The 26,714-nt window shown below is 36.0% G+C and overlaps 1 protein-coding gene across 1 annotated transcript in view; it reads right to left on the bottom strand.

Annotated features, from left to right (window-relative positions):
* Positions 1-11,514: 11,514 nt before the first annotated feature.
* The window catches only part of SENP6 (SUMO specific peptidase 6), a 101,243-nt gene continuing 86,043 nt past the window's right edge, over positions 11,515-26,714 (bottom strand). The window contains exons 19-25 of the mRNA XM_056109749.1: positions 25,208-25,638; positions 24,702-24,782; positions 20,027-20,130; positions 16,822-16,910; positions 14,990-15,058; positions 14,528-14,678; positions 11,515-12,877 (exon numbers count right to left, since the gene is read on the bottom strand). Of these exons, the coding sequence (XP_055965724.1) occupies positions 12,668-12,877; positions 14,528-14,678; positions 14,990-15,058; positions 16,822-16,910; positions 20,027-20,130; positions 24,702-24,782; positions 25,208-25,638 (1,135 nt within the window). The 3' untranslated portion in view covers positions 11,515-12,667. The remainder of the gene's footprint in view (positions 12,878-14,527; positions 14,679-14,989; positions 15,059-16,821; positions 16,911-20,026; positions 20,131-24,701; positions 24,783-25,207; positions 25,639-26,714) is intronic.

Here is a 26,714-nt window from a genome sequence, read left to right on the forward strand (position 1 = left end):
GTGGGGGGAGGGCATGGCATCGTAGTTTAACGCATAGTCCATTCACATTTCTGCGGCAAGCTGCCAGGCTCTGAATCAAGTCCTTGTGCCTCTGGAGCCATGGCCGTGCCAGAGACCCACTTGTGGGGGGCAACTCGTGGCCTCGGTAGGGCGTGAAGGATGAGCCGGTTTCGCCCCCTTCCTATGAGGCTGCAGTTGCCCCATCACCGCCGGCTCATACCTGGCTTGCTGGAAACACTACTAACATTACTGTAAGTTGAGGTGCCTAAATAATTTTTTAAATAATGCCATAACTGAATTTATGATCATTTAAATTTCCTTTAATTCTTGACAATTTAATAATTATAGTTTCTGATGTGGAATATTCTTAAACCTCTCCATAAGGTATCACTTGTTATTACTAGCCCCGTGTATGCGGAGCGAGCATCCCCTTAACTGGCCTTTTCTTAAACAGAGTAAAGACTGTGTCACATGCTATACTATCAACCCCTCTCAGGGCCAGAGAGATGGAGGGTGGGGTGCTTGCCTTGTACTCCCCAGCTGACTGGGGTTCAATCCCCAGCACCCCATTTGATCCTTGTATTTTATTTCAATTGTATTTAAAATCATAAATTACATTAATTACTCGGTTTTCCTTTTTGACACCATCTTTATTAGGTGTCTAAAATCAAGATCACCTAGAGTGGTTCTAGAAGACCTGATCCTGACAATTCCTGGCAAATCTGAACCCAGTGATGATCTCAGTCCAGAAGTTCTGGAGTGGAAGGGACCAGGTCCGCATCTAGTGCATGTGTATGCGCGGGGAATGGCATGGGATTCAGGTTCAAGAACACGCCAGGGTCGATTCTCAAGAAATTAGAAATTGAGCTCCCATTTGACCCAGCGATACCACTCCTGGGAATATATCCCAGAGAGGCAAAAATGTATAGTCAAAGTGACATCTGCACTTGTTTGTTCATTGCAGCACTCTTTACAATAGCCAGAAACTGGAAGAAACCTGAGTGCCCGAGAACAGATGACTGGTTATAGAAACTTTGGTACATCTACACAATGGTGTACTATGTAGCTGTTAGAAAGGATGAAGTCATGAAATTTACGAACAAATGGTACTACATGGAATGTATCATGCTAAGGGAAATGAGTCAGAAAGAGAAGGACAGACATTGAAAGATTGCATTCATCTGGGGAACATAAAGTAACAAAATAGGAGACTAACACCCCAGAATAGTCGAGATAAGTACCAGGAGGTTCACTCCATGGCTTGGAGACCTGCTGTACACTCCAGGGGTAAAGGCAGCTCAGATAGAGAAGGGAGCACCAAATAAAGGGTGTTGGGAAGATGCTCCCAGGATGGGAGATGCATGTCGAAAGTAGACTATGGACTGAACATGTTTTCCACTCAATGCCTCTTCTGCAGACCACAACACCCAAAAGGAGAGAGAGAACACAGGGGATTGCCCTGCCACAGAGACGGGGGAGATGGGGGGGATGGGTGTGGGGGGATATTATCCATGGTGGTGGAAAATGGGCACTGGTAGAGGGATGGGTATCTGATCATTGTATAATCAAAACCCAAGCACAAAAAATTGTAAATCTACAACTGTACCTCATGGTGTTTCACTAATAAAAAAAAAAAAGAACACGTCAGATTATGTGTTCTATTAGTTGAGCCTTCCTCAAGATTCTTTTAAAATGAAAGTTAGGCTGTCCTTCCACAGACCTGAAAGTCTTACTTATTTCTGTCCCCTGAAATAATTTAAAGAACTTCAGACCAACTGTACAATCTACTTGTTAAAAAACAGTTGTGTGATACGGTTGTGTTCTAAGAGTTTAAGGTGCTTGCATAGCACGTGGCTAGGAAAACCCTGGCAGTCTGTGGTCCCCCGTGCAGTGCCTCCTGAGCAGTGCCTGGTGACCACGAAATAAAACAGATAGTTACACAAGGCATTTCAGTTCCTTGTCTTGTTAAAAGTTATGTTTTAACTTCCTAAGTAATAACATATTTCCTTTAAGCTTTCGAAAATGTGATCCTACGTTTACCTAACATGTTACCTTAAAAAAACAAACAAAAACCCAGATTATGTAAGGGCTGTTTTGGACAAAATATGGTAATGTGGTGATATAAATTCTAACACGTTAATTTTATTGTTTCTTAGTTTCCTTTCCTGTCTTCCCGTTGTTCATCGATTTGCTCGAGCGGGCCCAGTAACGGCTCCATCGTGAGACTTTGTTGTCACTGTGTTTGGCATATCGAATACGTCATGGGTAGCTTGCCAGGCTCTGCCGTGCGTGCGAGATACTCTCGGTAGCTTGCTGGAAGTATCTTCTTCTATTCCTAACTTTTTGTGGCAAAAAATCCTGATCGTTTTGGTGCTCAGATCCTGAGATGCCTGCTGCCTGGGTGCCAGCAAGGAGACCCCTGGCAGTGGAGGGGGATGGGCGGGGGAAGGTGCTGTGTGGGGAACGGAGCTCAGGGACTCACGTAGACCTTTCAGCTATCTCCCCAGCTGGCTGCGTCTAAACTTATAACAGGAGGCTTTTGATTCTTTTAATTTGGGGATTTAATAGTCTATAAACTTCATTTGGCTACAGCTTTCAGTAGCAGATATAATGATGAGTACATAAAACAATTTGGCATTGTGAAAGGAATAAAGTGGCATAACAAAATATCTTCATGATGTAAGCTGAAATTTTAATTTTTAAAGAATTCAAATACATTTTTAAAATAAAAATTTCAACTCCCATATACAGAAATTTCACTTCTATTAGCATCTTTATTAACATTTTAAATATGTCGTGGAAAGAATGTGATCACATCTAACTATCATGAGTGAAGAATTAGCTTCTTGGCTGGGAAGATAGCTCAAAGGGTTGGAGCATATGCTTTGTATGCTGAAGATCCAGGTCTGATCTGTAGTACCACATGGTCACCCAAATACAACCAGGAGTAGCCCCTGAGCACCACCAGGTGTGGTTCCAAACAAAAAAAAGTAGTACCTTCTAAACCAAAAGATAAAAAACAATACATAAAGCCTTTGATACGTAAAATACCTCATATGCAAAGTCTACAAACAGATTAAGAAGATAGGTTAACAGACAATATAACAAATATAATGAAGAAAAGTGGTCAGAGAGATACCCTGGTTCAATCTCTAGCATCAAATATAGTCCCGGGAGCACAACTGAAGTATATATTTATATACAGAAAAAAGGACAACTACTGTTCAGTCAGCAATAAACCAAAGTGATAATAAAAAACTTGTACACACAAAACTTACAAAATAAAGAGCTATAATACTTGCTACTTGGATGCAGGAAATACTGCCATGTAATAAATTGTGGAAGTGTGTACGAACTATTATTGCAAAACAAGCAGGTAGCATATATCAAACTCAAAAAAATATATAAACTTGATCCTGCGATTCCCGGGAATATAATAAAAATAAATAAAAGTATTAACATAAACAATAGGGAAACTGTTGTTTCAATAAACAATTCAATAAACTGGAATAAATTTTAGTGATCATTAGTAGTGTACAGACTTAGGTTGCTAAAGACTTCTTCTGGAAATAAGGTAAAAGTACATTTCTGTGTCCTTCCCAAAAGTAGGAGTGTTGCTTCACTAGTTTATAACAGTGCAGTGTGGGTTGAACTGATTTGCCACCTCTGAGCAGAAGCTTTGAATCAATGTGCAGCTCACCAGGTAGTCATTTTGGAAGCTCCTATCACATCCTATAGCTTCATTTTTGGTTAACAAAGTTAACAGATGAGCCGAGCTCCCCTCCTTTCCTCTTTTCGACATGTTACATGACCAAACACTCCCAAAACAACAAGCAAACAACTCACTGGATTGAGCAGGACCACTGAGACTTTGGATTACTATTAGTCCAATTTAAATTAATCAGGAATGATCAAAGAGTAACAAAATGGCTCAGAGTTTAACTGACTTTCATTATACTCATTTGATTTTCACAGATACCTAAAAGAAACAAAATAGAAGATGGTGTATGGTCTTGCGTTGGAACTTGTTAGAAATTTAAACTGCAGGCCTCACCGAAGACAATCCTCAAATCAGAAACTGGGAACGTGTCCAGTAATAAAAGCGTTTCTAACCGAGTCTTCCATGTGACTGAAAAAAGCAAACCCTTGTTTCTTGATTAAAATGAGGTCTTAATTCAGAGGTTCAAGTTTTTAAAGTCATCTTGTTTATCGTGCCCTAAATAGTGCAAGGGGAAGGAACTGGCTTTGCAGCAACCAACCTGCTTCAGTCCTGGTACAGCACATGGTCTCCCGGCATTGCTACGGGGTGATCCCTGAACAGTCAGGAGTAGCCCTGGTGCACTGCCAGGAGTGGCCCAATACTGAAAAAATAAAGAAAGAAAAAGACATTTTAAAAATAATTCAACACTTATCTCTTTTCTGTTTTTTGTGCCACACCCAGCAATGCTTAGGGGTTGCTCCTGGCTCTGCACTCAGTAATTATCACTGGCAGTACTCAGAGGACCATATGGGATGTTGGGAATTAAAGCCGTGTCTGCTGTGTAAGGCAGGCACCCTACCTACTGTACTATAGGTCTGGTCCCAATGCTGATGTATTTTCAATTTACAAATTCTTTCCTTACTTAGAATAATTCTAGAATACTTTTATATTCTGAAGATCTGATTGGCCTTTAAAAAAAATATTAAGTCGCCTCACTAAAAACTTTCTTTGAGATCAGGTGTCCACCCCAAATTCAGTTAGCTGTGACTGAATCCTATAATGAGAAAGCAATAAATTAAAACATAACTACATTATGGATGCTTTCAGTAATTTCCCTAAGGAGCATATTAGGAAATTTTAGAGTATAAAAATAAAAATATAAAAATAGTATAACTACCTTAAATTTATACGGATAGTGTAATTTTCCTGTAAAGTTGAAATTTTAAGCTATTTTGTAGTAACATAACATTTTAAAAAAAATTGTGCTATCTTCAAAGATGAAACACCACTGAGCAAGTAAGTGGAAACGAAGATAAACAAATGTGACGACATGAAACTAGTAAAACTTTACAAGAAAAAAACCTCCAACCCCATCAAAAAATAGGGAGAAGAAATGAACAAAAACTTCCTCAAAAGAAATTCAAATGGTCAAAAGGCACGTGAAAAATGCTCTTCATCACTAATCATCAGGGAATGCAAGTCCAAACAACGAGATCACATGTCACACCAGAGACTGGCACACATCCCAAAGAACAAGGGCAACCAGTGCATGTGTGGATGCAGGGAGAAAGAGGCTCACAACTGTTGGTGGGAACACAGACTGGTCGAGCCCCTTTGGAAAACAATATGGACATTCCTCAAAAAACCTAGAAATTAGGCTCCCATTTGACCCAGCAACACCACTTCTGGGAATACTCTGCATGCCCCAAAACCCACAGCAGAAATGTCATCTGCACTTCTAGGTTCACTGCAACACTATTCACAATAGCCAGAATATGGAAACAATCCTAGTGCCCGAGAACAGATGACTAGATACAAGAAACTATTGCACATCTACGCAATGGAATACTATGTAGCCATGAGGAAGAGTGAAATCATGAAATGTGCTTATAAATGGGTGGACAGAGAGAGTATCATGCTAAGTGAAATGAGTCAGAAGAGGGACAGGTATAGAATGACTGCATTCATTTGTGGGATATAAAATAACAGCCTGAGACTAATACGCAAGGCCACAGTAAACAGGGATCAGAAGGACTGGTCAATGGTTGGAAACTTGCCACAAGTATGTGCGGGGCGCTAAGGGTAGTTAGCTACGGTAGAGAAGAAACCAACATGACAATAATAGTTGAAAATTGTCATTTTGGACAGAAACTGAGTGTTCAAAGTCGGTAAAGGGATATACCTGATAACCTTTCATTATCTGTATTGCAAACCATCAGCCCCCCCTCAAAAAAAGGAGGGAGAGGTGGGGTGGGAGGGAGGGAGGGAGGGAAAGAGAGAGTGGGAGAGGGAGAGAGCCAGAGCGACAGAGAAGGAAAGCACCTTCTATAGAAGCAAGCAGGAGGGAAGCTGAGACCTTCGGTGGTGGGAAAAGTACAATGGTGAAGGGAAAGGTGTTGAAACATGATATGAAACCCCATCATGAACAACTTTGTAACTGTGTTTATTGTGATTCAATAAAAAAAATTAAATTAAAAGAAACTGCGCTAGACACTGAATCCAGGGTCTCTTATATGCTCTACCAATGTGTTACATCACCAGCAGCTTTTATGTTATTTTTATGCTTTTAAAAAATATTTTTAAGATGTAATATGGTTAAAAATTATTGATAGTTTCAAGTACCTTATAATTCTTTAAAAAGACAGGTCAATGTTTCCAGTTACCTTGTCCAATTTCAGTTGTATTTCTTTTTGTTAATTCTTTGTTCATAATAAAAACAATTGAGTATTAACTACGGGTTTTTTTTATTTTCCCCCTTCTCTTTCAGTAAATTTATTTTTTCAAATATCCAAATTGTTTTATTTCAGCATTCCTATGCTCACAGGCTTCTTCATATCCTTTACCCTACATAATTAGTTTGCACGTATTCTTTCTCTTCTAGTGTTTTAGTTATCATCACTATAATCTTTTCAACAATTATAGTCATTTTATTCCTCAGTTTAGATGCTTCAGTGAATTTTTAGGGTAACATACAAATAATGAACACAGCTTTAAGGCACTTCAAGATCAGTTCCCAGTCTACTTTCCACCTTAAATCTGTGCTTGTTAATCGGGTCTCTAATTTTATTATAAAAATCATGAATATCTTGAAATGTACTAAAATATAACATAGTTCAGTACCCCCCTCCCAGATTCCATAGACACACTGCATTACTAAAAAAATATGGGCATCTTATTTATTTCCATCTTTTTTAATTGAGTCACGTTAGTTTCTAGGAGTCCAGCCTTGCTGAGGAAACTCTCTTTGGATCTGTTTGTCCTATAAATTGGAGCTTTAACAGTATTATGTCTATCATAAGACCATTGTAAAGACTGATTCAGAACATTCAAAGAACAGCAGTGTCTGGCACATAGTACACACTTATTAGCTGAGGCTATTACCACTTAGAACAATCAAACCTCTCTACTTTCAGGGACTTTGCACAGACTATAAGCACTGTTAATTTTACCCTTGTTATGTCAACCCATAATCAGTCAACAGTTCAGGGAAAAGTTCCCCAATATTACAGATTAAACTGTATTGTGTAGATATACTTTATGCTTTTCTTGCATCTTATTTGTAATGATTCCTTTGTGAGGTTGATATACTAGATGTCCCTCATATTATATTATAAAGAAACTCTACGAAAGAACATGGTATCTAGCTCCTTGTGTTAGACCCCCAACACTTAATATGAAGTAGCTATTCAAAACATTTAATATTATTTAAAGATCAATTTCATTTCACCTACTAAGTCCTATAACATGGTTAAACAACTTGCTTTCACTTACTTGGGAATAAAAATACAAGTACATTAAGTGAATAAAAAATACTTACTAGCTTTTAGTATACATTTGCAGGCTCTGCCAGAAGATAGTTTTTCTAGGTATAAAAGTTGTCTGTTGCAGCTTAATTCTAAAGTAGATTATGAAGTGAAAAGTTAGGGATGTATGAAGTAGCAATTAGTGATTCAGAAGTAAAGAAAAGCCTCCATATACTCTTTCAACTGAATTTCGTATTTTTATACATTTTATACCTGTGTATGACTTTAAGGGGGATAACTTTTGGTAACAAAATTAGTATCATCAATTTTCCCCAGAAGGACCTAATTGTACACAAGAATTTAGAACTGTAGCGTTTCCATTGCAAAGATGTTGTTTTCAAGTTCCCAAGTCATATACCCAACGTTTTTACACTTAAAAAATGTAAAAATATGATCATATACAACTTTCAAAACAAAATCTAGTAAGATTGACTTCAAAAATTTTCCAAATAGCTTACCCTTTCTTCCTATAAATGTGCAAGCCAGTCTGAAAAGAAAATAGCAATATTTTACAGCTTGTATTCCATCCTGTATTTTTCTCTGAATCATGCTGCACATGTACATAGTAATGGTACAAGCAACCTGCTTAATTCAGTTTATGTTTCCAAACACATTTGGCCAAAGAATTTCTAAACAGTCTTTAAAAGGAGAGCTTTCAAATATAATGGGAAAATCCTACTAAAATTTCTAGACTCTTATTCAAGATATAAAACAACTTTGATCACAGTAGTCACATACCTCCTGATAACCACTTCTTGTTAAGAGTTCACAAACCATTCAATTAATAATTCATTTTAGAAGCTTATCAATAGTTGATGCTTTATCTAGTAGTGTGAAGGATCTTTCTTTTGAAATTAAGACACCAGTCTAACTGGGAACAGAAGTCTTTAACTTAATAATTTTCCTTATAACTTCTCAAAGCAGTAACAACATTTTAGTAATTAACAAGAATGCAATGGGTGTAAGAGGGAGTGGGCATATAAAAGCATTTGAGGTAAGAAAATGCACAAAAGCCTCATTACCTTTGGCACCACTGACTTTTAAAAGCTAGCAAGGACACGTATTAATTCCCTCAAAATAGCAGCTTGTATTAGGAGTTGCATACCAAATTCAGAAAATTTAAAAAACACATGCAACCACTAGGGTTGATACCAAAGGTATTTTTAAATGCTCCCCGGTAATTTTGATGCACATTTTACAAATAAAATCTTTTGGGAGAATCTTCCTCACTATCACCATTTTCAATCAAGTTAAAATTAACTGTTGTAATAATGTTAATAAAAATCTCTAGGCTTTTAACATGTTCTAAAGTTTTAGGCCAGGAAGTTGACAGAGCATTTTTTTCTGAGTACTCTCTAAATAGTAGTTTAGGTCAATGTTTTTCAACAGGGAGCTATATGTCTCCCCACCCCCCCACCCCTCACCACCCTTCGGTGACACACCAGGATATACCAGTAGGTAACAGGTAATATAACGGGTAACACCAGGATACTAGGGAACCAACCAGAAGGAGGAGTCACGAAAAGGAAATAAGGTCAGGAGGAGGTCATGACCACAAAATGGTTGAGAAAAGGCTTAGGGTACTCTATCGTATTCTTTGATCTGACTTTATCAGAATTGAGGTGTTATGAACGACAGGGCAAATATCTCAAGACTAGGGGAGTGTATGCGTAAGGTCCCAATTTCCAGACACATGTGGCCCCAGAAAGGGCTGCTGGGTATAGTTCTGTCACTACCTCCAAGCACTGCTAAACCCAAACCCAGGTCCAAGCCAAGAATCCTAAGATCCACACTAGTGGGCAATCTGAGCATCTCTGAGGAGGTTCCCATCCCCACCCCCAGCAAAAAAAGATGGTGTCACAGGCAAGGAATCTACTACTGGTACACACCCCTGAAGAGAAAGACTTTTCTTCCCAAAGCGCAAATTTCTTCTAACCCATCAACCAATTTTCTCTGTAATTACATCTCAGTTTTAAATAGTTTTAAATAGCAGTTTTCCTGACCTTCTTCCAAAGTGTAGGATAATCTTAAATATACCGTAACATACAGCTTCAGTATTCTTTAGATTACTTTTCCTTAATACAATAATTTGGTCGCTGTGACTTTGTCTTATTAAATTTTTATATTCACTTATTATCTTTTTATATTCACTTGACTAAATAACCCATGGCGCCAATTGTACTATGTAATCTCTTACCTTTCCTTTTGTCTTCAAAGTGATCTTTAAAGCAACCTTGTTATTTCTATCCCTTCGAGACTTAAAGCACTACACTATCAGTTCATCTCAAGGGTTTTGTTTCCTTTAAGTCAACTGTTATATTCCAATAGCTTTGCTCTCCAACTCTTATATGTCAAAATATTCTTTATTATTGTCTGAGATGTTAATTGGACTTCTATAAATTAAATCATTTTTATATTAAACTTGAGTTGTCAGAAATCAGGGTTTTTTTTTGTTGTTCTTTTGTTTTGTTTTGGGGCCATGTCCAGCAGTGCTCATGGGACCACATGCATGGCCAGGGATCAAATTCAGTCAGCTCTTAAAGGCAAGTATCTTACCTGCCATACTATTTCTCTGGGCCACAAGAGTGAGTATTTTTTTAAAGAAAATAGTAAATTCACTTTCATGACTGAAATATAATTTAGACGATTATTTTGCCCCAGCAAATGTAACAACCCATATTTAATTGACTAACAGCTTATGCACAGATTACCATGCTTAGCTGAATTAGGTCTATGTGAACTTGGAATAATATTAAGTGTTCAGCTCTTTTAGAATTATCGAAGGGAAAAAAACCGAGCTAACTGCCACCTTTCTCTTAAACTACCCAGAGCTAAAAGGCATACAAGTTTTATAGCCGGTAATCTAAAACTCTTCTAAAAATGATCAACTGTTATTCTATCCAACAAGAAAACAAAGACAACAGCTCTATCTAATTAGTTAAGACACCAGATACTCATCATGCAGTTCCAGTGTCTAATAACAAACCTCTAAATTTAAAATTGTTTCACCACTCGTAAGAACTAATAACATTCACAAAACGCTGATAATCATTTTAAACTACATATGAGAAGCACTAGAGTACATGATTTTATCAGGTGAATGGGCATATACATTGGAGATTCTCAAATTTAGCTTCGGAAATAAACCTGGCAGTCTCTAAAGATTTTACGTATGTAAAATTTTTTTCTTCAAGTCATCAGCGTAACTTCTGAAAACTGGAACTGTACACATGGTCGGAGATTACAACCAAATAGCTGGATACCGTACCTCAAAAAGTTCACAGACATCTGTCAAAATTTGATTGACTTGAGTTGGCCTAAGGAATGGCATATTTTTATCTTATGAAAAATTTAATGAAATAAATTTAACCATTAGAATTTAAAATTTAAAAAGCATTTCAGAATTTTTCAGTACCTTTCATCAGTAAAACAGGACATTAAAAAATTAAATATGTGAATTTTACTTACTGCTACACTCCCCCGCCCCACATTTTTAGTCTTAGTTTGATCAGAACACCAAAACCATCTTTCCATATTCTGTGAATAATAAAATTAAATTCGTTTTCACATCTGAACTAATAGCAGTAGAGTATTCCCCAAAACAAAAAATGCAATCAGCACATAAGGGAGAGAGAGTAGGTGCTTGCCTTGCATGCAGCCAAGCCTGATTTGATCCCTGGTATACCATACAGTTCTGAACACTGAAAGGTGTAACCCTCTGATTACAGGGCCAGGAGTAGCCTCTGAGCATTGCCAGGTGCGGCTCAAAGCACAACCTACTCACATGCCCTCAAAAGTACTCAGAAACAAAATGCTAAGATAGTTCAAAGTAACAAATCTACAACTGATACCTAAACATTTCCCTAATGAGTGTCTCAAAAGTTATTTTTGGTTGTTGTTAACAAACCCTAGATCAACTCCCAACACAACTACGGATTCTGATCAAGTCAAGAAAAACAATATAAAAATGTTGGTGGCAATGCCACAGATGGCCAGATAAATTGCTGTTGATAAAATAAACTACCTTTTATTCTCAATTACTTTGTTAAATGTGCACTTAAATTCATTACTAAGCAAATGATAACTTATAAAATATATATTTCAAGTTTCAAAGTTAACTGGAAAGAAATGTATAACATTTCATTTGAAAAATAAGTTTCAACAGATATATGCGTGATCCCTACATGAGTCGTAAATCTGTCATCAAAACTATCACTTAAAGACTTTTTTACATGTAAAAATAATTTACACTGAAAATTCAAGCACAGTCTGAAATTTTATCAAAATAACAAGAAAACAAGCAATGAAAAAATAGCAAAAAACCATTACCAAAAATAGTAAATTTCCTATTTAAATTTCTGTGCTCACAGATTAAAAATTTTCACCATTTAATTATACCACACAGATTATAGTATACTTTTAAGATATAACATAGAAAGTTAACACGGGATATTTGGAGTTCAAGCTGCACTTACCAAAATAGTTTAAACCTGAGATTTTGATGTCTTCAGAAATGTAGTCAACAATAATGTTATAAATAAACATATTTGGTACTCTGATTCAGACTGTTTTTCTCTGAGTTGCTCATAATACTGCTTCTTCTTAGATAATTGTGTTGTAATGTTACACGTATTTATAAATTTGGGGGTTCTCTCAATATGAGGGAATGTAAAAATTTAATCTGAGCCATGTAAGCATATGAAGATGTCTTTCTCCTTTAAAATACTTCACATTTAATCTCATTTCATCACCAAGATTATCATCATTTATAGAACTGAATATTCCTATGAAATGTGCAACACAACCAACAGGGATTTGATACAGAAGTACTAAAGAATATCAATTAATCATTTCCTCCTATAAATATTTTCTTTTTATTTATTTTGTGTTTAGAGAGCAGTTTTAAGTACTATTAACAGAAAATACAAAACAAAAGCTTCCTAACAAGTGAAAAAAATAATTATAAATGCTGGAAAAATTGGCTTCATTAACATATTTACAAACTTTTACTTAATACATACTCCATTGAAAATTAATTATATGACATTTATACAAGCATTAACATTTCAAATCACTGAGAAGTGAGCATTTCAGTTCTCTACTGTCTATAACCAAATTGAAAGTCACAGTTTCTGAAGGCAATACTGACACGCATCAGAAATGGTCAATCCGAGATATTGTTGACACACTGGTCTGTTCTTTCACCTAAAGATGTTTCTGCTGAGGGAGTGTCCTTAGGTTTCTTCTTCTCTTTGCTCTGTTCTTCCTGCAGCTTCAGAATTATGTTTCGAATTTCTTCTCTTTTAGTTTTCATTCTTGGGGGAGGAAACCAGTTTGTCAAATTCATAGGTAGTTCAAAATTCAGGATTGGATTCTGAAAATAAAACATATTATACACAATCGAAAATTATAAATACGCTACTTTCAATTCCAAAAACATTCCCGAATTAAGAACACAAATCAGCTAACTCACTTAATGTCTCATTAGAACATAGCATATTAGCTTATTTACATCATCTGTGTATGCTTTCATGCTACAGTAACATGGGAAGCTTGTTGAAAGCTTTGCATGTGTAGGAGTCCTGAGGTCTGATAGCATTCAGGACCCTTCATGGCCTTCACTGACTTAGCACCCCTTGAACCCTCGAAATACTGTGGGTGTAGTCCTGGTGGCCAGTGAGTTCTACTGGGCCTAAGCAGCATCATACTGTTGGGCTAAGCACAGCCACGTTATTGTTCTGAGTTGACCCCAGATCCCTGTGAGCACTGATCGAGAGCTCCCACCCTTAAGGCTGCAAAGATTCAAATATTTGCTACCTAGTCTTTAATTTAAAGAAAATTGTTTTGGTGACCGAGGTTCTAAATAGGTAACCTAATCAATTGAAACAATGAATATACAAGCATGACATGAAAAGCAGAGTAGTGTATCTCAGGATATTTTAAAGACTGATAATAAAGTTAAGACCTGCAAACTCGTATGAATTTGCCAAATAAGGAATGAACGATAGAAATATCAAGGAAGGAAATTCTAGGTAAGAAAATATGAATCAAGGCACAGAACAAGAAAGAACAGGACAGGGCATGAGAAACTTTGTGACATTCAGGTGGCTAGTATACAAACTGCTAGAGTAAGAGACAGGAGATGAGGCTAAATGCTTGTATAAGAGTAGAGTCATGCAGAGACTGTGAAAGGTTTTGGTTTTTAATTCAACAGCAATAGGAAGTCACGGTAAGATTTAAAGCACAAAATAAAATCACATTTCAGTTTTCAAGAGAAGGCAGAGGAAGCGTAAAGATTGTTGCAGCAGTTTGAAACAATCTAGTGACAGATGTAGAAGCTGTGGAGATAGTCAAACAATGACATCATAAGAATTCAGCGACTCTGTGTTATACTGGATGGAGAAGTAATAGTCAATGAACAACTTTGTAATGGTCAATCTCAGGAATATTCAATAAAAACTTGTTTAAAAAAATAGCAGCCAAGATAACTATAAAGGAAATTCAAGTGGGAGTTATACGTGTTTTTGGACCTCTGAAGTCAAAGAGAGTGTTGAGGAAGGGATGATCAATATTATCAAATGACGCTAGTAAATTAGGAACCATCTGAATATAATAGTGAGAATGAAGCCAGATTATAGTTAAGAAAAACAGGTTTTTTGGAATTGAAGCAGTAAATAAAACAGAGAGTACATACAATAAGCAAACTGTTCTCATTTCAAATCATGAGGGAAATATCCTAAAAGACGAGGAGATGATATGAGAGGAAGAATTGATTAATGGTGAAGAAATGAGATCAACAAGCCTTAGATCTGATGAAGTATAGTCTTTTTATATCTTAAAATTTCTCCAATTTGGAAGATTTTTCTTCCTGGAATAATTTCCAAAATGGATGTTTGTGCACTCTTAGAAATATGCGTATGTTTGTATTTTTAAGTCAAATATTCATTCACTATTATACTAGATCATGTATTTTTAAGTCAAATATTCATTCACTATTAAACTAGATCAACAAACTGAAACCCACCTCAAAAAAGCTCTCTACATACTGCAACACGTAAACACCACAATCACTGAAGTTGTTCTGCTGGGGTACTTTTGGATTAGAGCCTTTCATAACATCTTTGGAAAAACTTCTTTTGCTTCCTTTTTTAACTTCCCATTCCACCTCCAAATACCTGCAATAATACGTGTATATTAAGAACATATATGTTTACATATACACATGCATAAGTAAATACACACAGTCCCTCATTCCACAAGATGACAAAAGTAGTCACTAAAGTGATAGCACAAGGGGCAGGGTACTTGCCTCGTATGCAGCCAACCTGGGCATTCCTCTGACATCCCATATAGTTCCCTCAAGCCCACCCAGGAACATAATTCGGAACAACCCCTGAGCACCACCCGGTGTGACCTCAAAACCAAAATATGAATATTGTAGAAAAGGAACAAGAAGACCAAGTACTAGGCATGATTTTTTACTTACTCTCTTAGGATTTTTACAACATTTGACCGAGAAGGGCCTCTGAGTGAATCCATTAGTAGGATACAAGGTCTGCAGGGTAGGAATGACCAAATGTTAGTACTTTGTAATGCTAAGGCGGCGTAAAAAGATGTGCGTTAACAGTAACATTTATGGGGCGGGCGAGGATGATAATATGGGCAAGGAGGCTCTTGCCTTGCATGGGATCTACACAGATTCACCTCTGGTACCAAGTATGGTTCCCCAAGCCTTCCCAGAGTGATTCCTGAATGCAGAGGTAGGAATAAACCCTAAGTACTAGCAGGTGTAGCCCAAAAATCAACCAATCAACCAACCAAAAAACCCATGGTCACATTTATACTCCCTACAAAATTCTTTTACCAATTAACATTTCTATCTGTGATAGATAGATGACTTCCCCATAATCACACAAAATAGAAAAGACTGCCAAGTTGTATACGTTATACAAATGTATTTAAGAAAGTCTGGCATATCAAGAGAATGAACTTTTTATTTCAGCATCCTCTGTATGTCTTAGTAAAGTCTTAAGGACACATAAGACACATAAGGACACACCCAATAATTCTTAATCCATGGTTAAATACAAAATTAAAATACATTCATTTAACCATAACCCAGCTATAAATGTATCATTAAAGCTCCACAGTTGGTTCCTAAACATACTTCAAAATTCAGAAAAAAGTCCAAGAAATTTCAAAGACTTGTACATCCTCATATTTCATAATACCAAAAGTAGAAAAAAATAGTCCTGCTTTACATATTTTAAACAACAATCAAAACATAAATGAATTCATTTTAAGTCCAGTGGAGCTTTTCTCCCAAATATCCCACTAGAGAAAGCCCAATCTAATACTCAACCTTCAAATACTGTGACAACACTAAAAGACTGGGAAAGTCTAATTTATTGCAAAGGACCTGGAAGATTTACTTTCCAGCGTCTCCTGTTTAAAATTTTAGGAGGATTTGAAATAGATCTCTTAAAACTATTCAAAGTCTCTAAATCTCCGCTTGTAAATGAAATGCACGACTCAGGGGACCAGAACATCAGTACAGCAGGCAGGGCACTTGCCTTGCATGTGGCCGACTAGGTTTGACCCCTGGCAACCTATACGTTCCCCAGGCCCTCCAGGAATGACCCCTGACCTCAGAGCCCGTCTATCCTGAGCACTGAGCAAAACCGGGTGTGGCCCAACAAGAAACAAAATAAATTTACTTTTCAGTTTGATATTTAGAGCCGAGGAGGTGTTTAAACCGTGATGCTCATGCTCTGTATCCATAGGACCTAGGCTTGATTCTCAACATATGAAATAAATAAAATGAACCAGAAGCGAAGTACTATTGCTACTACTTAGTTCCACTCTAATTTTCTACCAAAAAAGGGGCAAAAGAGATGAAGTCTGGAGTGAAAATAGATACTACTTGTTCATTTACGAAATCCAGAGCAAAGGTATCTTGGAATTCATACTTCAGTGAGCCGAACAGATTGTTATTTGCAGTTCCCATCTGGCCTGCTCCTGGGGACAGCCTCCGAGTCATTCTATAGCCTCTTATTATAGCTATCAAGAAGTCAAGGAATAGGGTTCTCTAAGGAGATGTGTTTGTACGTGATGCAAGTAACAGACAGAGGATTAAAAACGACTATTTTCTGCAACTTAATACATGGACAGTAGACAAACAATATTCCTTTCACGACAGTTTTTGTAACAAGAAGTCTTTTGATACGAAGAACTTGTTTAAACCAAACTTTCATGTTTAAATATTCTATGACAGTACTAAAACAAAAACATAGAGTTTACAAAGTAGTTAATACTTACTGTTTACAAATATTAGGCTTTAAGTGCCATTGTCCTATTTCTGAATTGCAGTTGTCATCGGCGAGGAATCCATCATCACTGCTATCATCCTATCAAAAACAACCTCCTGTCAGTACTGAAAATAACCCAAAATAAAACTACAAGGACAAAAATCTTTATAACAAATACATTAAAATTTTTTCGACTTAGACAATCATATACTAGAAAATCTATGTATCTCTTGATTCAAATTCAATAGAAGTCTCAATTATTAAAAACTTACATGTTCTCAATCTAGAATAAACGTAGCACTGTAGCACTGTCCTCCCATTGTTCATCGATTTGCTTGAGCGGGCACCAGTAACGTCTCCATTGTGAGACTTGTTACTGGGTTTGGCAAACTGAATATACCATGGGGAGCTTGCCAGGCTCTGCCAAGCAATCCTGCGTGGGCGGGATATCTTGGTAGCTTGCTGGACTCTCCAAGACGGATAGAGGAATCGAACACGGGTCGGCCGAGGGCAAGGGAAACGCCCTACCTGCTGTGCTCTTGCTCCAGCCCTAGTATAATCATTAATTCCTCTCTAGTAAAATACCACTATTCTTTATTTTATTGGGGGTAGACATCCAACAGTGCTCAGGGCTTACTCCCGGTTCTGTGTTTAGAAGTGACTCCTCATGGGGTCAGAGGAGCAGACAGGATCAAACCTGGGTTGGCCAAGGGCCAGGCAAAGTATTCTACCCAATGTACTATAGCTCCAGCCCCATGACTTTACTGGTGATTTTGTTTTTTTTTTTAAATTAGTTTGTTGGCTAGCACAACTGTTTTTAGGGGGTCTTTTGTTTGTTTTCGGGGTCATACCCAGTGGTGCCCAGGGCTCTCTGCTGAGGCAGTACTCCCCCAGGGCTTGATGAAGATGTACTTCTTATTCTTTACATAAGTAATTTTTTTCAAATCAGAAGGTTTTTATTTAGTTCATTTTTTCTTAGACATTAAGAAATTCCTTTGTTAGGTGACAGAAAATCATAGAAATATGTACCTTTTAGAACATTTTCTACCTATCATAGCTTTCTATTTCTTAGCTTAGCAACTTGCGCTTCCATTAACACTAATGGAAACAAAGCCCTGAAAGATAAATAATTCCTATTTTGCTGTAATTATTGTATAATAGTTCATCACTTTGGTTTCTAGCTTACAGAAAAATAATTTCACTGTGATTTTGAGTACGGCAGAGCCTGGCAAGCTACCCATGATATGTATTCGATATGCCAAACACAGTAACAACAAAAGTCTCCAATGGAGACGTTACTGGGCCCGCTCTAGCAAATCGATGAACAACGGGAGGACAGTGACAGTGACAGTGACTTTGAGTCTCCCAAATTTTAGGGCTGCCAATTTCAGTCATAGAGAGCCCGCCTGCTATGTCTGAGTCTCTGTGTTTAATCCAAGAAGAGCAAAAACACAAAACAAGCATCCAAAATGAAACCAATAGTTACATAAATGTGACTACTGGGCCAGAGAGATGGCTCAAAGGACTGGAGCACCTATTTTGAATGCAGAAGCATGCAAACCAGGTTTGATCCTCAGCTTTATATGGTCCCCTGTGAGAACTGCTGAGTGTGATCCAAAAACAGGAAAACAAACAAAAAAAAAACCATTATTTGTGAGTAAGGATGTAGCTCAACTAAGCTGATTACTTGCCTTGCAATTTTGAGGTCATGGGTTCAATCCCCCTCCATACACAAAAAAAGAACGTGCATTTCCATATTAAATCTCTCTGGAAGCGTAAGTGCTTTGTTAAACGTTCTACTAGATTCTCCTGAGATTTAGATATCTGTACCTCAGTTGTGTTGTGAAGAGCTAATGATGGATTGCAAATCAGAAATAGTTAAAGGATTTGGGGCCTGAGCATTTAGGATTCTTGTCTTAGATGAGGCAGACCCAGGTTATGGTTCCCCAGACCCTGCCATGAGTGGTGTAAAACAAACAAAAAACCCAAGAAAACAAAACAACCCCTCCAAAAACAAAACAAAAACTCAAAACACAAAAAAAGATATTTAAGCAATTTATTGGAAATAGTTTGACTACACCAAATATCCACTTCACTCGAGATAACTTACAATAACATTATGCCTTCTTTTTCTTTTCTTTTTGACCAGGGACACAGCTGAAAATGCTCAGGGGTTACTCCTGGCACTCAGAAATTAGTTCTGGCAGTGCTTGGGAGACCAATGCCTGGGATCGACCCAAGTGAGTTGCATTCAAGGAAAAAAACGTCCTACCTGCTAAACGTCCAGCCCCAATGAAATTATGTCTTATACTGCAGATAAACTTGGATGTAAAATAAACAAAGCTTTAAAATTTGTTCTTTAAGAAAAGAACAAATCCTATCTATGATATAATCAATAGAGGAGTATTCTAATAATAACAACACAGCTAAATTAGCTAGTTCATGCAACTATTATTCAAAGGAGCAAAGGAATAAGTACTCATTATACACTCTGAACGTAATCTATGTTTGGCTGTGTATGTTGATATCACACTCACAAACTTAAGGAGATCACAAAAAAAAAAAGAAGGGTTTTACTGTCAAATGGATTAATCAACAAGGAAGAAAGGTGCAATACAAACCTATCTTCACTACTAGATAAACTCAGTTTGTCTTAATAACAAGAAAGATCAGAGGATTAAATGGTTTGCTCAAGATTCTTATATTTTATAAAGACATTTTCCCCTCAATATGAAGTCCTCTTAAAGTGAAGTCATAAAATATTTTCAAAAATATTACTTCATTCTTGATGATAAGACTAAGTGAAACCCTTAAGAAATTAGAATTGTTATTATGTTAGTTTTATCTATATATTAAATATCCTTCCCTGATACAATACATTAAAGACAAAAACCCTGAACACTACATAATTTTTCCCACATCTTCCTTTGGAATATTAAATTAGACCAGAGGAATAGAAGGGATAGCTAGGTCAGGAAAATTCATTTTGTATGAATTAGTATAAAAGAGCATTTTATACTAAAACTTTCTAAGGTGGTTAATATTCCACAGTACCAAAAACAAACTAAAACAGAACTAAACATACTGGCAACTTGGGAACTGAAACTAAATTGATATTTTGAGGTAAGATATAAATCCACAAGACATAATAAATCACAAAAGAAGCTGCCTACAGGATTTTAGAGAAAAACTTTTGATTAAATAATACGTTTCACCTGATTATCTTGATCTTCTGAGAAGTCAATGTGTTCCTCTTCAAGCATTTTACTACCATCAGTTGATTCATCACTATAGTCTAGTCTGATTTTGCTTAAGCCATCTGTATCAGTAAGAAACATTAAGTAATATAGTATAGTAATATAGTATATGCATAATAGTGTGATATTAACATTAGTTTTAGCGACTAATAATAGTGGCTAAGGATACAAAATTCTAAGCATATACAAATAAAAACTAAACACAAATGAAATCAAAAATGCTTTTGAACAAATAAAATCACAAAACTAAAATAATCAAGTAAAAGTAGCAGTTATGAATGATTTCCCTAATTTTGTTCAGATTTTGTTCATAACTAGACGTATTTATAAAACAACACAAACCAAATGTTGGTGCTGATGGTATGAAAATAAGAAACATAAGAAAAGGGAGAAATGAGTATTTTGAAATGTTACAATATATAATGTCTAAATTCCTTAAGAATTATTTTACTGTTTGAATATTAAATGTAATCAAATATTGTGAACTACTTTATAAAAATAAAATTTCAAAAAAAAGAATTATTTTGCTAAAAGAAGCTAAGAAAACATCTAAAGAAACTTAAGATTCCCATGGAAAAAGAAAAGCTTTGCCGAGAAATTTTAATAACAACTTTACGGTTTATTATAGAGCGTGTCATATCCAATATTTGACATGTTTATAGACTAAAGTATTTTGAAGCCACTTTTTAAGAGTGGTTCCAAACTATTTCAGGCCAGTGATTTCCAACGTTTATATATCTATAGGTCATCAACAGTCCCTAGATCAGGGATTAAGACCCACTGTGGTAGACAGAGGGATAAATGTATTTTTGCATAAGTAAAAGAAATGAACACTACTTATATTTGCAAGACAAGAGAAAAAAAATGCTCTCTGAAATAGATATACATACATGAACATACACATACATACATACACATGATAAAAACGAAAATAAAGCACTAGTTAACACTTTTGTTACACAAATAATGGTAATTGCTGTTTATCTTTCAGAAAATTGTATTTTGTTCTGCTTGAAATAAAACTACCTTTTTGAATATAATTTGACCAAACTAAGGCAATTTAGAATTGGGTCATTAGAATCATTAGACCTTACTGTATTTTCAAATAATTCCTATCTATAGAATGTACCCAATATATTCTCCAAAAAGGCAGAAAGTAAATTAAGTCCTTCAATTACTCATTCAGTAAACAAAGGTCCATGTAATTTTAAAGGTTTAAAACTAAATCAGATATTTTCTTCATCAGTCCCAGTCCTGAAAGCTTTCAATGCCATGAAAAAGTCTAAAGATGCTTATGTGTGAATTTAGGTTTTAAATACACACATCTTCCTTGTACCAAAGTGAGGCAACTATTCCATATGGTGTCCAACTGAAAACACAGCAAATAAAGTAGTAATACTACACATTATTTTCTTACAGGTGATCTTAAGCCTAATCTCCGTGATAATACATAATTCCACATATTTGCTACAGCAAATTATCTGACATCAGTAGTGAAAACTTGTGTTGCACACGCAAAATTAGCTTTAAATGACTAAAATGCTTCATTTAAACCCTGTAAACTATATTCCTAGAACAAAGAGAAGTTAATTACTGGGATCATATCAAAATTTTTTTAGTCTTTTCCTAATTTTAATGTTATCATTTAGATAAGACAGGACATGTAACCATCTTCTCTGCAGCGAAAATATCTCCACAGAGTACTCTGATGTACTTGAAAACAAAAAGAATGGGATGTTCTGAAAAATCCCCATATCCTCTCAAAAGTAGCATTTTTCAAACTGTGTAACACTATCATCAGTTGATTTAAATATTTATTAGCACTATAGCACTGTTCTCCCATTATTCATCGATTTGCTCGAGTGGGCACCAGTAACATCTCACAAGTTGCGAGACTTGTTACTGTTTCTGGCATATCAAATACACCACAGGGAGCTTGCCAAGCTCTGCCATGTGGGTGAGATACTCTCGGCAGCTTGCTGGGCTCTCCGAGAGGAGCGGAGAAATCGAATCCGGGTTGGCCGCGTACAAGGCAAACGCCCTACCCGCTGTGCTATTGCTCCAGCCAAGAACAGAAAATAGTGTAATATGCACAATAAAGATAGAGTGGGGTTGGTTCCAGACCACTATAATTAAGCTAACAGATCAACAATGTGCATGATATGAATTTTTGCTTTCTAGTGCATTGAAGATTATGTCTATACTATACTGCAGCCTAAGGTGTATAAGCACCATGTCTAAAATGCGAACAAGCCATAATTGAAAAAAATTATTGCTAAAACTTCTAACAAATATTAAAGCTATGAGAAAAATGGAGGAAGTGGATTTGCTCAATGCTGGGTTGCACTAAAACTACTATTTGTAAAAAATACAAAATCTGTGAAGTGTACTAAAGTGAAGCACAATAAAATAAGGCATGCCAAAAAAGTTCCCTTAAGGAAGATACAATTGGTATAGATGAGACACACAATAAAACCAACAAAAAACAAGTGCACAAAGAAACAGATATGACAAACCACATGAAACATTATTTTTTTGGTTTCCACAATACTTGTGGGGATATTAAACTTGATTGGCTATCATTTGACTAGAATAGTAGGAATTTTGAATTTGTATATGAATCCCTAGGCTCCATTTCATTGCTTTGATTTAAATCACGCACTTTGATTCATTTTCAATTTGAATTCTCTTTAAGTTGTATGAAATCACAGACAAAAAAGAAACCTAAGAAATTCTATGGAGATAATAATTTACCTATTTGAAGCATACGATTCAGAGGTTCTTAGCATATTTACATATAAATACTACTATCACCAATGTCAAAGTGTCAACTTGAAATCAGTCCCCCAACTGCTTTTTTTCCTTTGTGTCACACCCTGCAATGCTCAGGGGTTACTCCAAGCTGCCTGCACTCAGGAATTACTCTTGGAGGTGTTCAGTGGACCATATGGGATGCTGGGAATCGAACATGGGTTGGCCACGTGCAAGGCAAACGCCCTACCAACTGTACTACTGCTCGGGCCCTGCTTTTAAGCCTTTTTAAAATGGAATGTTTGTGAACCATAGACTTATATCTTTATGCATCAGTTACACTTCAATACAGCTTAGAAGACTTCTTTAAAAGGGGAAAAAGAAACCTGACTACTGACTGGGGTGGGAGAAGTATCTCAGTGGTAGAGCACATGATTTGTACTTATGTGTTACTGGGTTTGATTCCAGGCACCAAAAATACGGATCCTGAATTCTTTCATTTATTTTCACTTCCCTTTGCATACATTCCTTGAACTTCATTCACCACCGTTCGCTCTAAGAAGACACTAGTTATTTCTCTTTAGGACATTTTCATACAAATGGAATCAGATACGTGTGGTTTTTCTGTGATTACTTTCACTTATGTTTCCAAGAATCATCAATACTGTGGTATGTAGAGGGTTTCTTTGTAAAGACAATAGTTTTTACATTCCTTTGGTGTATACAGCATATTTTGATTATTCATTTGTCAGTTAAACACGGAAATGAGTTGCTTTTATCTTTTGCTATTATGTATAATGCTGCTATAAATACTGACACTCCAGCTGCTCCTCCTGGTATCTTTCTAGGAGTGGAACTGCTAGGTCATAAGATAAAACTATGTTTAACTATGCTGCATTATCAAACTGTACCATTTTACGTTCCAACCAATTTCTCCATATCCGTGGTAGCACTTGCCAAGTTTTTGATTCAAGCCATGTTGATGTGATAGCTCACTGCTGTCTTATACTTCACTATTAATAATGTCCAGTATTTTTCACATGCTTTACTGATGGGACTTTGATTTAAAAAAATGAGAAATACACAATGATATGGAGATTTAAGTCAGCAGAGTCCCAGAAATGGTATTTAATCTAGAGAAATGGCTCTTCGCATTTTTTTACTCTCCCCTCCCCTGCTCAAGCTTTAAAATAATAAAACCAGGAGGGAAAAAAAATTAGACAGTGAGAAAAAGTTGCCTACTTTGACTACCTTTATTCCATCTTCTAGATAACTGGACTATAAACAGCAAAAAAGGTACTGTTTACTTGTGGTGTATTTATTTGTTCTTACTCTGAATCTCCTAGATCTCCTAATTTTCCCCACTACTGCTTCCTAAGGGGCACAAGAATCAATAATTCAGGTGAATTTCAGCTTTACGTAGCTTCATGTGGCAAATATTTTTAAAAGAGCTAAGCAGCAGTTTCTGATTAAAATAGAAGCTCGTGAAATTATCGAGTTACATTAAGTATTCGTAAGTTTTGGCAGGTTCTTTCTAAATTCACTATTTCGTATATTCCTTATATTGACTTCTTCCTCCAGATAAAATGTATTACACCTAATTGTAGTTATTTTAATAAATTTGGAGGTATACACTATCAATAAGCTATGGGTTTTATTGAGTATTTTACTCTAGGGTTGGAAAAAATACATGTACTTATTTGATATGACATTTAAGTATTTAAACAGAGACCTTAGATTTTTATTACAAGTGCTAGAAATATATAACTGATTCCAGAAGGGATAAATAACAATTTATTAGCATTGAAAAGAAATTAAAAAACAGTGATTGGATCAGGATGATCCACTTTCCTTTGAGAACAATGACGAATAAGGAACTAACCTTGAATCTGAATGTCAACAACTATTTTGGAGGAAAAAGCTTTAATTTCTGCCTCTGGCCACTTGATCTTTATTTGCCCATCTGTAAATTGAGAAGATTGAACTAATTCACCTTACAAGTCTAAGACTGCAACTACTGCTACGCTGAGTACAGTCATTTTCCTATGAAATAAAATAAACCAAAATTCTTATAAACAGAAAAAAATATATTTTTTACTGTAATTTTTTTAAAATGCCCTCTTTGCAGAGGTCAGGGGGGAAACTTATTGCAAAGGGGACACAGGGAATATTTTTTTGACTGATTAAAAAGTTCTAGGCCTTGCCTGCGGTAACGATGACATGAATGTATATATGGATCGAAGCTATTCTTGTAAAACAACGAAGTATATTTAAGTCGTACCTCAACCACCTGGCTTTTAAAAGATGAACTCTGAAATCTTAATCCTATTTAAACAAATCCAACTTACTCTGAATTCCTTGATTCTTTCAACACATTTAGAAACATACCTGTATGGTGCACAGAACTTAAATATTCGCTCTGTAGGCCATTCTCATTTTTAGTCCTATCAACAACTTTCTGGCATGCAGAGTCTCCTTTATTCGATTCTTCATTTTCACTGGCAGTATGATTTATTTTTTTCAGACTACATTTCACACTGCATATGTTTCTCCGATAACGAGAGTCACTTTCTTCCTGTTCAGCACTTGAGTCAATCACCGCTATGCAATGCTTTCTGCTTAACATCTTCTTAATTACAGGCTTGGTAGAAGAGTTTTGTGAGCAACTGTCCATGTCACTGGCTGAAGGAGAAGAAATACAACTGTCCTCTACAGCGGAACACTTTTGCATGACTGTATTTTCATGGTAATGAGGATTAGGCTCATACTTTGGTTTTTCCAAACCAGGGAAACAAACAACAGCCAAAAACCAGTGTGCACTGTAAAAAACAAATGAAACTACTGAATACGTTAGAAAAATGTATTATATTTGGCAATAGATTATCAGTTGAAATGTTTTCTGAGCTTCTGTGAACAAATTTAATAAAAATGCCCATTTTTCAGTTCTCAGATTAATCCATTTATTTATATGATCACTGATTCATTAACAGAATATAATGGCTACTCAAAAATAACATTGATTTCTGTCGTCATCACGTAGCCTATGTTCAATCTGCAAACAATCCTTTGCACCTTTTCCAGCATTTGAAAAATTTCTTATCTTTACAGACAGTTTAATAAAATGTAAATTACATCACTGTAATCCATCATTTTCATTCAATTTCTCATTGCAGTATTTATGTCAAAAGATAAAAAACTACCTAACCTCAGAATTAAAACGCCTCCTGAAGGCTAATTAGGTCATATAATTTTGAACACATTTTAAATATTGTAAATACACTGATACGTTTTTTACTTTGTTTTTCTTGTTAGTAAGATAGAAATCAAAGTTAAAATATTAAATAATCTTTTGTCTCATATTACAATGGAATGTTAAGTACACCAAAATGAAAAAATGTATATAGTCTAATTGTAACCACAAAATAAATAAAATTTTAGGTGGATACTCATGATAATAGTAGTGCAGTTCCCAACAGGAGAATATAAATCCGACAAAGAATTTTATTAAAGCCTTACTATTTGCAAGCTACAATGCTATGTGTAAGGCTATAAATGTAAAGAGAATTTACTAATTAAACAGAATTTTTCATACAGAAAGTGATCAAAATATAATTTCACATGAAAAATGAGTATCTTGACACAAAGAATATTTTATTCTCATTTATGCAAAATGTCGAATAACAAGAATACCAAGTTTAACAGTACTATCTCTTTGCTGAACAGCATAAGTAAAAAGTCACATAAGGTTGGCTTCACCCTTGGTACTATGAAAGCCAGATGGAGAACCATTTCTCTACTCTTGTATGGAATGTTTGACTTGGACGCCCCTGGTACTCCACAGTGACAGTGGACCATTTGATGCCAGGGATTTAATGTAGGCCTTTGCATGCCCAGC

The sequence above is a fragment of the Sorex fumeus genome, unplaced genomic scaffold (assembly GCF_029834395.1).
Source record: "Sorex fumeus unplaced genomic scaffold, SorFum_2.1 ptg000008l, whole genome shotgun sequence".
NCBI classification, from domain to species: domain Eukaryota; kingdom Metazoa; phylum Chordata; class Mammalia; order Eulipotyphla; family Soricidae; genus Sorex; species Sorex fumeus.